Source organism: Ictalurus punctatus, chromosome 3, assembly GCF_001660625.3.
Source record: "Ictalurus punctatus breed USDA103 chromosome 3, Coco_2.0, whole genome shotgun sequence".
In the NCBI taxonomy this organism is placed as follows: Eukaryota; Metazoa; Chordata; class Actinopteri; order Siluriformes; family Ictaluridae; genus Ictalurus; species Ictalurus punctatus.
In genome coordinates this window covers 22,664,964-22,677,653 of record NC_030418.2, presented here as the reverse complement: position 1 = coordinate 22,677,653, position 12,690 = coordinate 22,664,964, and the positions used below count along the sequence as shown (strand labels likewise).

At 39.7% G+C, this 12,690-nt stretch overlaps 1 protein-coding gene across 4 annotated transcripts in view; it reads right to left on the bottom strand.

Moving 5' to 3' along the window:
- vcla (vinculin a) overlaps positions 1 to 12,690 on the bottom strand; it is a 49,655-nt gene that overhangs the window by 19,164 nt on the left and 17,801 nt on the right. For all 4 annotated transcript variants that reach the window (XM_017463737.3, XM_017463739.3, XM_017463740.3 and 1 more), the window contains exons 3-6: positions 6,922 to 7,072; positions 5,330 to 5,438; positions 4,894 to 5,016; positions 3,000 to 3,160 (exon numbers count right to left, since the gene is read on the bottom strand). In XM_017463737.3, coding sequence (XP_017319226.1) covers positions 3,000 to 3,160; positions 4,894 to 5,016; positions 5,330 to 5,438; positions 6,922 to 7,072 — 544 coding nt within the window. The remainder of the gene's footprint in view (positions 1 to 2,999; positions 3,161 to 4,893; positions 5,017 to 5,329; positions 5,439 to 6,921; positions 7,073 to 12,690) is intronic.

The following is a 12,690-nucleotide window of genomic DNA, read 5'->3' as shown; positions in this document are numbered from 1 at the left end:
CCTGTGCCTTATTTCCATGTATCCAATAACAGCTGCATTCAAACCCATAGAGTGATGAGATCACATTAATTGTAAGCTGATGACTCATTTCCGTTTGCCTGCATGATTATTAGGAGTCAGCTTAGACTCAGACTGCATTCAGGAACGGCAATAATGATGAAGATCAATGCCGTAAGCATTAGTACAAACACACAGCTAATCACACTAAACACAGCCTTGAGCATGCACATTACACCACACACTTTAAACAGGGAACATGATAATGCAGTTTAGGAACTCTAAAGTCTTGCTTTAGAAGCCAATCCGATGTCCAACATCTTGTTCCATCTTGTCTTGTTCCAAACCATTCCTGAACAATTTTCGCAGTGTGGCAGGGTGGGTGCATTATACTGCTGGAAGAGGCCACTGCCATTAGGGAATAGCGTTGCCATGAAGGGGTGTACTTGGTCTGCAACAGTGTTTAGGTAGGTGGTACGTGCCAAAGTAACATCCACATAAATATCAGGACTCAATGTTTCCCAGCAGAACATTGCCCAGAGCATTACACTGCCTCAGCCGGCTTGCCTTCTTCCCATAATGCATCCTGGTGCCATCTCCTAGTGCCATCTTCATAGCAATCAGCATTCATTTTTTCAGCAATTTGTGCTATAGTAGCTCGTCTGTGGGATCAAACAAGGCGGGTTAGCTCCCCACACGCATCAATGAGCCTCGGGCACCCATGACCCTGTCACCGCTTCAGTGGTTGTCATCCTTGGACTACTTTTCGTAGGTACCATGGTAACATGGTAAATGGTCTGCACTTATATAGTGCTTTTTTAACCTTAGCAGTTCTACAAAGCACTGGCTCTCATTCACCCATTCACACACACACACACACACACACACACACACACACACACACACACACACACACTCACACACCAATGGTATCAGAGCTGCCATGCAAGGCACTAGCTTGCCATCAGGAGCAACTTGAGGGTTCAGTGTCTTTCCCAAGGACACTTCGGTATGTGGAGTCATGTGGGCCGGGAATCGAACCGCCAACCCTACGATTAGTGGACAACCCGCTCTACCACCTGAGAAACAGCCACCCCAAACAACAAGAGAACAAACACTGCATACCGGGAACATCTTACAAGACCTGCTGTTCTGGAGATGCTCTGACCCAGTCCATGCTTTGGCCCTTGTCAAAGTCGCTCAGATTATTACGTTTACCTATTTTTCCTGCTTCCAAAACATCAACTTCGAGAACTGACTATTCACTTACTGCCTAATATATCCTTGACAGGTGCTAGTGTAATGAGTGTAATGAGATAATCAATATTATTCACTTCACGTCACTGGTTTTAAGGTTGTGGCTGATCAGTGCATATGTACACTATACTTAATATGCACTTCTCATCCTGCATGCCAAATGTAATTCTAAATAATTTCTATGAGCAAAATTTAGCTAATTTATTATGTGTAAGTATGAAATTTTTTCTACAGTTAAAAAAACCCAAAACATAACTTACAAATATGTGCAAATTTAATGATGATTGCCATTGCCTTGTTTGCATAGTTTAACACAATTTTAAAAGAAAATTGTATTGATATATAATTTCAACCATTTAAGATGAAAGCATGAAATTACGGTTATGGACCTGGCCTTAAATAAAAAGATCTACTTCATGATCTCTACGCGTGTCTGTGTATGCAAGTGTGTTTGTACATCCTCAGGAAACCTCATCAATTGTTCATTCATGAGGCTCATATGAGAGCAATCACAGGCCCAACAGGAAATATAACCAGTGCTAAGTTAAAACATTGAGAGTACTACTAAGCTGAAAGGTTTAAACAAAAACCCACAAAGGAAAATAACTCTCGATGACTAATAAACACATTTTTGAGCACAGTGTAGGAGCATTACACATACACATACACATAACTGTGTATAAATGGTGTATGTATAATGTATAAACAGTCAAAGTAAAAAATTCTAGCTACAGTGGGTCACACAAGTGGAGAACCTCAGCTGCTGTAGCTCAGAGCAAACAGGTTGGCAAGTTTATCAGGAAAAACAGCATTCATTTAAAGCCACACAGATGATGTAAGAATCTCACAGAGACAGAGAGTAAGATAAGAACAAGTGGCAAGACAAATTAAAAAGAGAGACAGGTTAACAAAGTGAGACTCGATGAGAGACAGCAGCAGACAGCGCGTGAAAGAGACAATCATGAAAGACTGCAGAACACCAACATACTGTAGAGAATGTTGATTCTGGCTTGATTCTTACAGTACAATCACATGTCCTGTTTTACACAGATACTGCAAACACACACATACAGAGTATGCAAGTGCATGGAAGTCTTAATTGCGGCATGCTAGAACATCACGCAGTGGGGAAGAAGAAGCCTTACCTTCTACAAGGAGGAAAAGAATGGAAGAGTACAGAAAAAAAGAGAATAAAAAGAAAGAAAACCCAGTGTTTAAAGCCGTTACCATCAGGGTAAACAGAAAATCAGAGGTGGCACAACTCATTAACACATGCTCTGGAAGTTTTTCAAATAGTAAATGTGTATGAAGAAAATGGAATATACATGCGAAAAATAAGGGACAGTCAAACACAGATAGGTGGGTAACGTTGTACATTCACTTACTCATTTAACATTTTGGTTGTGATTAATAAGTGGTGTTTAGAAAATACTTTCCTCACACTGTTATTTATCATATCGCTGCAGCATTCTTGCCCTAACTGTGAAGAGAATGTAAACTATGTCTGATCATTAAATTTGTATTTATTTTGACAGTGTTTCTTCTGGAAAAATCTACCAAGCATTTGCTAAATCTTTATAAACAGTATGTTGGAAGTAAACATGAGTGAGAGAGCGATAAAAAAGGAATGATGGTGTGCAGCTTGTGTTTATGATTCAACTTCATACTGCACCATGGAATTATTCTGTTCCTCTACAGTAAATGTCCTGTGTAATGGATATAAATTGATCTAGAATTGAAAATACTTTGTTGGCCCAGGCGTCTTCATCCCAGGAAGTGAGCTGCAGCACTCGGATGATCTCATTGATCTCAGCACTCATCTTCTCAAAGGTGTAGTTCCTGTTCTTCATGGCTTCCTCCACGCCATGGCTCTTGGCACACTTGGTGGTCACAAAGATTTTTACAGCTGGAAAATGGCACACAATATGCATAGTTTCAGGCCTGATTTATACTTCTGTATTGATGCAGTTTTGCATATTTGGTCAGGACACAGAGACACAGAGGTAAGCGTGGACTGAAGAGACGCTCTGACCCTCTCGCTTGCTTTACTCCTGGAATCTAACGACAATATGGTACTGTGTGTCAACTGGCTTTTAAGCCCGGAACTTTTATTGCTCCTGGAAGCTAACGACAGTATAGTGCTGTGTGTCAACTGGCTTTTAAGCCCGGAACTTTTACGTTATTACCGTTCTTCCGTGGGTTTTTTTGTACCAAATACAAGTAAACAATAAAATGTAACCTTATCACTTGACTACTTTTCATCTTCTACAGAGTGGGAAATATTTTCCCCCCAAATGCTTTTTGAATGCAAAATCTTAACATAACACGACGCATAACAGCTCAAGAAAGAAGAATGATTATGTCTAAAAATATCAGTTTAGACATATTCAAGCTGTTAATTTCATAGGCGGGTGTTAATAAAATGTCTCCTATGTGATAAAACTCTCATGTTGGACAGCTACAAATGAACAGCACGTGGAAGTAGTTCAGGTTTTTTCCTCCTGTGGTTCATAAATATGATCACATTGTTGTATAATGGAGTTATTGACAGAAAACTATAACCATGATATTGCAGTGTGTGTGTGTGTGTGTGTGGCTTTATACCAAATGCAGCTGTAATTATAATCTTGCAGGTTTGCACACTTTCCTTTCCTTTTTCTTTAATTAAGTGACATAAATTAGGTGAAATAAACCATGGCAACGCAAGTTTTTAAAAAATCTAAAGCATCTACGATTTCCATGATTAGTAGAATTGTGGATTTAAACACTAGTTAAACTGAAGTGCTTCAATAAATGAACTGCTTAATACAGACAAATGAAAATGTTCCAGAAATGCTTTTGATGAGAATTGATTGGTTTATTATTTATCATGCAAGGTTTCTTTTATCCCAAAGCACATTTCAAAACAAAGATACGCCCATGTTACCTTTCATTCCTACAGTGTATCACCTTTCTGCCTCCACTACCAAGTGAGGTTATCCATGCATCCATCCATGTGTGCATCTATCTGAGATTCTTATTAGAACGATATCTCAAGAACGAGTACTTGAATGTTTGTAGGATTTATATGAAATAATGATTGTAAGCAGCAGATGAACTGTTTACATTTTAGAATTGATCCAAAGAGGATCAAAGTCTGAAATTCTAAGCTTCATTAGCTTTCTTCCTTTTTAGAGTATATATAAGAGTATTTCAGGCATATAAGTTAATAACAAGAAGGACTAGACTTGTTGGCGGCGGAGACGTCCCTGCTGGCACCGTTGTCATCGAGTGTCCCTATTCTGTACATTTTGGTTGGGTTCATGCAACACTTTCCCTACTGCACACACCCATGTTACATGCAAAAGTGAAGACTGACCCCTATACGAGCGTCCATGGCCAAAGACGTGACATTCTGGCAGACACGCAGTCACAGAAGAATAAATCACTCTGCATGCATTGTCTCCAGGAAGTTATCAGACCATGATTCTTATTGCCTCTCAGCTTTCTGGACAAAATTAAAGCTAGGGAGAGAGACTGGGATAAAAAAAAACAACTATCGCCTTGCTAAGCATCTGCAGCTAAATAACTACAATTATCATTACTGCTCTATCAACAGGGAGAAATGCAGCTGCTGACTCCGCCCTCTCACACCCTCACCTGATATGAGTACAGGCAGCAGCTCCTTCACCGTGTTCATGGAGTTGACCAACATCATGCGGTGCTCCTGATGTGTCAGCTCCTGCTGCCGTTCATCGATCATCTTTGCCATCTTCGTCATCCCTAGTAAGGGGAGCTGTGTTAATCAGCATATAGATGAAATCAAGGCTCAGAAATGGGCCAGGACTTAATATAGAAGTCTTTAAAGGCCCCATAGTTGGACATGTCAACATCTAACACTGGGACAAAAGATTCAATCCTGGAGAATCAGCCTCCAGAGAGACTATATTTTACCTCAAATTCAGCCCAGTAAGAGTTCAGTCAGGTCTGTTAAATTAGGAGTACTAGAACTTTGCACTGCCGCATGATCAGAGTCTGACACCTGTGTTCGAACATTATCAAAACAACAGCTGAAGGACAGGCGAATGAAAAGCACCTGGTCCAAGGTTTTTAGTGTATGTGACCAAGTCCTCCATGCTCTCCACCACTTCTGCTACTGTCAAGTACTCCAAGATGCCTTTACAGACACGGATGATCTTACGTACCTGAAATGGAAAAATACATAAATTATTGACATATCTAAAAATCCTACTGCAAGTGTCAATCTGCTGTTTCACATTCAGAACATCTATCCATCTCCATACCACTTATCCTACACAGGGTCACAGGGGATCCTCTCTCAGAGAACTCAGGGCATGAAGTGGGGGACACCCTGGACAGAGTGCCAACCATCGCACTGCACAACTGCACACACATTCACACACTATGGACAATCTGTAAAGGCCAATCAGCCTACAACACATGTCTTTGGACTGGGGGAGGAAACAAAAGAACCCGGAAGAAACCCCTGAAGTACAGGGAGAACATTCAAACTCCATGCACACAGGGCAGAGGTGGGATTCAAACCCCCCAACCCCAGAGGTGCAAGGCAAACATTCTAACCAATAAGCCACTGTGACATTCAGAACAGGACTGTGGTATTACATTGTACATTGTGGAATTTATCTTGTATTTTTCATAGATGTGTTACACATCATTATACCACACTGCTATATCTGATTGGTGAGACGGTTTTAATTAATTTTCTAGAATAGCACAGCTATGACAGTAGTTCTGGCTGCAAGGCAAATGACATGTATTTTAATTCACATGTATGGCAGACGTGCCACATAATAAGACTAATAATAAATGGACTTAAAAACTGTTGTCATTTAATACAGAATATCATTGATAAGGTAATGCTTTCTGAGTCTGAAGTATCAGTGCTCCCCCCCCCCCCAACCCCCATTTTCTACCCAATCTGCTCATATGTCAATCTATTTGATCTCTGCTTTTGGGAAATAAATACAGTATGCAACATATTCAGAGCGGGGCTGCAGCGATGGGGGAGTTTAGTCACATATTTTGCCTTGTGATAAATAGTCCTATGATGAGCCATGCTCCTACTTCTAAAGTAATCTATGATGATAAAAGAAACAATGTGCACTCAACGTGTTCCTGAGATCATGTGCTCAGGGTAAATTCTGCTACACCGGCACACAAGGAGGATTAGGATAATACAGAGAGAAGAAAAACATTACATTTTCTGTTTCATCTCATGGGAGCACGAAAAGCCTAAATCAAAGAGTCAGCTTTAAAGCAACATAATAATTAGGAGCTTGAGTGAAGAAATCATTAATAGTGCTAATTGATAATAAAGATGTCAATCATTTAATGGAGGTTGCTCTGAAATTTTTAGTGGTGCTTTATTTTGGTATTACTTTATAAACAGATTTTTCACAGAATGCCACGTTTCATGCCTGTTTTAAAAGGCTGTATCAGTGTTTAAAATCGAACACTTCTCAATTGATTGTGTAGCTTTTCACAAATCAGTCAGTAATGGCAGTTCAAGCCTGGAACTCTGAACTGAAAGCATAATTAAGAAATGTATTGAAACGGTTGCTTAATAGCAATAAAAGGCACAATAATCAACTTTACAACAGAACTGCTGTTCATCAACACAAACTCCAGTGGACACAGAATTTGTACCTCTGCCTCATCAAAGGTAAGTAGCAGGTCTGATGTGCCTGAGAGGATTCCACGGGAGCCATCGATAAGGTAATCTCGGGCCGGAACAGAATACGGATCTGTTCTCAGCATCCGAGCTGCTTCTACTAGCTTGGCACAAGCATTCTCCACCCTGGCAAACAGAGAAAGAGGGAGAGAGAGAGAGAGAGAGAGAGAGAGAGAGAGAGAGTGAGAGAGAGAGAGAGAGAGAGAGAGACTCCATTATACAGAATGTTAGCTTTCATTTAAAGGTATTTATCTATATTGGGTGGACAATAATCATAATCAAAAATCATAAATCTGATTAGAATCTCTATAGTCCCCCATTTCCAAAGATCATAGGTAATTGAAGAGTTGTTTGCTGAACTGTTCCTTTGCAAGTGTTGTCTCTCAATAAAACAATGCCAGTAAATCAGACATTTATGAAAAAGGCACATACATTATAAATTTGGTATGTGTAAGGCTGGTGCCTAGATATCTGAACCTAGAGAGAACTGCTCTCTGAGGACCAAGGACTCTTACGAGAATTAACACTTCAACTCTCTCCCACAGAATAAGCATCTTCATCCGAGACAACACATCGCGCTGAGTGGAGACTGGAAGATCACACCTCGCCACATTGCATCCTTCTTCCGCTCTCCCCACACCCTTCTCTTTCTCTGTGTTGAGATCACCTTAAACTCACCCAAGGTCTATATGCATTACATAACATGTTTAATGTGAATAAGAAGTTGACCATACATGTTTACTATCATTCAAAAGGTCTCAGTGTGTCTCATTCCCTCAGCAGCAGTTCAAATCACTAGCAAAATCTAGAGAAAAATACTGGATGCTGTTAAAGGCATACCCTCCTCAGGTCCCTCACACAAATTACCCCATGTATGTAAATAAGTTACATTCTTCCACAGACATCAAAGCAATCCCAAATGCCAGCTGGCCTAAATTTTAATTTTAACCATAAAAAAAAGTCTAAATAGGGTGAGCCTTAACCACTGAATACTGTAATATTATTGTAGCTAAGTGTACATGATACACAATGGCTTGATTATACAAAGCTGCATTTATAGAGAAGTAAAATTGATCGGCTTATTCAGATAATAGTGGTCATGAGCTCTGACTAGAGATAATGTTATTCTAATTAAGTGTGTGCAAATCTATGGGGACAAAACAGAGTACTTTTTTAGAAAAGGGCAAGCATGGGCAGCCATCTAAATGGTATTAGTCAATTACCTATGTCTAATGACCAAAACTGGTGTGTTTGTGACCGTGAGATCCGTGTACACGGCCGGCGCGAGTCTCTGAGCGACATGGAATCTGATTGAACGAGCACAATCTAAATAAAGGGTTAAATAGGACAAACAAATGTCGAGATAAATTTAATGATAACGATTGGAATTTTAATATCTCTTAGAATCATTCATAATTGGAGTCAGATAGAGTAAAAAGAGGATCATACTTAATGTTGACAATTTGTTATTTTAAATGTTGATATATCACACATAGGAATTACAGTAACAGGTGAGAGCCTTCTGTCACGCCATTGGATGCCGTTGTTGGACCAGTGGGTGGTCCTTACAGTGTGTCAAATTTCACTAATTCCACCTTTAGGAACTACTTTTTTGGTATGGATTGTGGTAGATCCAGAGCCTATCCCAGGAACACAAAGGGGCACAAGGCAAGAACACACCATGGATGGGACACCAGTCCATCACAGGGCATCACACACATACCCAATCACACACTCATTCACACTTACGGGAAACTGAGAGTCACCAGTCACAATACTAGTGCATGATCAGAAAAGATACCATGTTTTGTTTCTATAGGATGCTAAGTGGATAGAGTTTAATAGCAGAAGCACCAAGATATAAATCCAAGAAACAACAAAACGTAGATGTTGATTATTCTAAGGGGGTTAAATGACTGGGTACTAAAAAAAGTAAAAAGCAAACAGCTCAAATACAGGAGGCAGGTAATGCTCAACAGGTATAAGCAATGTAGAAAGCCAAGAATAACTGGTAGGAGCAATGTCATTAATGTACCCTATGCCAAATTGGTGATATACCAATGCAGGATGTCAGTGGTAAATGCTTACAACCCCAGGGGGCATTAACTAGAACACATATGCATCATTACATATTCATAGGGCTCCCTGCTGGTGTTGAGAGCAATTTTCCACTTGCGATTCTTTTAGATTCTGATTGCAATCTACTTTTTTAAAAATGGCAACCATTCCAGGGCTGAAAGTACAAATATAACAAGACTGCCATACTTAGTGATGTTATTGAGTTCTCACTAATCAATACATGGCTCTCACCCTTCTTCTTCACAAAAATCCTGTAACAATTTGGGATTAGAAGAAAATGGACATTGGCTAGTGTCTTGCCTATAGCCTGGGATTTAGGATGTACAGACCCTTGGGAGTTTAGCACCAGGCACTCCCATGATCCAAAACCGCAATCCAATGGTCAATGAGGAAGCAGACAAGAAGGGGAATATAATATATATGATCACATATGGCTGCCAGCTCTGTACAATCATGATGCGCCACCCTCCTGTCAGACCAATTTGGAGCATATACTTTAGGGACAACATTCATGAATGAGATTTTCATTAACCTAGTTGTACTAGCTTTTGCTAATATTCTGACAAATGTGAGAGAATCATACTCTAGCACTCTCTTATTGCCCATCACCTATAGGATTTTTTAACAATTCTACAAAAAAATTATTTTAGATCTCCAAAATACATTTTCAGATCTCCATTTAGAATCAGCAATGTCCTTTCATACGTTCATTAGACAGATTTACTCAGCATTTCTCAGACATGTTTAAGCCCCTACTCAAAAGGGAAAGAACACTGAGCGACTGCCAACTGAAACAAGGACGTGGGTCAGCAGCTGACCATGCCCTTGAATTTCATATGCTAGCAGCAGCCAACGTTTTGTGAGAACATGCACTACTTATGATGTTTCCACAAGGGCTCAATCCAATCTGATATAGCAGGTTAAGACGATTTCCCAAAGTTTGAGGAAGTCAGTCCACTTTCTGTCGACATATGTAAACTTAAATCAAGAAGCTCCTTATCCTACTCACATTTCTGACCCCATGGTGAGCGACCAGCTCACCAGAACCTGAACTAGCATGCACTTAACTGTTGCCTGAAGAAGGGCAAAGACAAATGGATCTTCAGCTCTCACTCCTAGTCCCAACAGATTAGTTGGTCAATTCCAAAAATATTGGTTATGTGAGTACTGTGCCATGTGCATACTTGTTTTCCTAAGAAGAAATTAGGCGGGACATTTACACAATATACTAGAATCTTGTTAACCACCTTCAAATTACAGCCCAACCAATCCTGCTTAAAGCCATAAATGATCAAAATATTTGATCCACACTGAGAAAAAAAAGCTCCTTGAATTTACCCAATTCAAATACGTTCATCAGACGTTCATATCAAATACATTCATATGATTGAACTGAGTTACATTAACACAATTTGTTTTTGTACAGCCAACATGATTTGATCATATATTTTCAATGCCCTGAATAAACTCCACACTCTCACCTGAGCTGAGGATCGAACTCAGGTTGTTGGCATTAGGCAACAGCCAAATTACTGTTGCGCTCTTCTACCACACACATTTTAACTATGTTAATTTAAATACTATAGTTATAGTACCTGTCAGTGCCAACATCCCCACAATATTTCATAATGTAATTGGTTTACGTTAATACTACACGAATTGATCATGCTCACTTGTGTACCTCATGTTGTCACAGGGTAGAGCCCTCTGCTGGATTGAAATAACAAGTTCTAATACAGGTGGCAGGTAATGTGGGATTATTTCCTGTTTTGCCAGGATTATTTCCTTGGGTCATAATGTTCTATCTTAGCCTTGGACATTATCTATATGGTCTTGCACGTACACATCAGTATAAAATGATGAGCCACAAGTGTATGCAATGTGTAAAACAACAAGGGTCATAGTGGTTAATACTTTGGGTAGGATAAGTGCTGGGGATAAGTGAGTTCGGGTAGTCATCAAGTGCAAAAGGCTTGCAAGAAAGTGATCAACACTGGGAGCTATTTGTTCTTCTCTCATAACTTTTCCATTATGCGTGATGTATTGGAAAACATCAGCAACTAATCACTCACATACTGTGAATGAAAAAGCTGAACTATTACACGAGTATGAGAAATTGTATAGAAAGACATTAATGCTCTCACTGTAGTATCCTCTTGCATAGGTAGTGCTGTATTAATAGATAGCATGTCTCAGTTTCTCACCAAACTCACAAAAATGGCACGAGGGCAGTGATGACATGTGTACAAGCATGAAAAAGCCTCTCGTCGGTATAGTGTGCATGTGGAGGTCCTCATTTACTCATGCATCTCCCAATGTGAGATAAGTACCAGTGGCCACCACAAAGCCTATATATAGAGAAGTTCACATTCCTTGTCACCAACCACATGTCTGCTGATTGATGAGATCTGAACCAGCTTGTGTTTATGGTGCCAAATGTGTCAGCCTGGGCTTTTGTGAATCCCAGTGGACCCTCTGCTGCACTGAAGGGAAACCCTATACCCTTACATTTTATACTGTGTCCAGATACACATGCAGGAAAGAGATGGTAAAAATTGTGCATCTTGGTCTTAAACAACATGCACTTAAAAATATTCTAGCTTTTCTCTTTTCAGGTGCCTTTTGTTTAAGCTGTTGGTCTGGTTGCTTACTTCAGCTTAAACATAATATCAGACACATCATTAAATATTAATTTCTGTGAAGACTTCAAAGTAGACAACCGAATAACAGCCATCAGCATTTACAGTGCAAAATATGGCTCCTCTGAAAGTAAATGATAGCTGACTGGAGATCAGAAAAGACCTAGCCATGGCTTTGATTAAATACTACTCACTAGACTTGTCCACCACTATACTATATTACTGATGATTAAATGTATATGTCACAACAGCTTTGAGCAGACTTAATGTTGTTCTGGAAGAACGCTTTAGTAAGCAGTATTATGACATGATTCACAAGAGGATACAAGAAAATACAAAGCACTATATTGCAGCACTGGTTTACTCACAGTCAGGGGTATCAGGTACCAGGTAGTAGTAGAAGTAGTAGTAGTAGTAGTAGTATACAAACATAAATATGAAATAGTCAGCAGGTAAAGCTGTTCAAATACGGTTTCTATCATTGTGCAACAATTCAAGGACTTTCTGCAAAACTGCTGTATATATGTATAACTTACGTGGTTACAGACAGCGGACATTCTGACTGCTCTGAAACAGATTTTTATTCCTTTTATTTGTTGTTTATTATAATAGGTTATACCATGCTTTAGCACTGGGTGCTGCATAATCCGTGTTCTGTTTGAGAGCGTCTTTCTGTGATTGACCTGACCATCATAACATCACAGTGTCAAGATTCCATTGATGCAGAAGCAGTCTGACATTATGAAGGAAATGACATTATGAATATTGTTCCTTTTAAAATGCATGTGTGGAGGCTTATATTCTTGCAGGATTGCGGTGTTTGAAATTCAACCGTGGTTCCTCCTAGACTTGAATAAAAGCACAAACTGCGCTATTCCACATACATGCGCTAACAAACACCCAAAGTTGGCTAAAGTCAATCTGATTAACAGGGAAGAGAGAAATGTCACCCCTCTCACCCAGAGAGAAGGACCGATTGTGCTTTCTTGGATTCTCGGTGTGACATTGTAATATTTGAGAAGAATG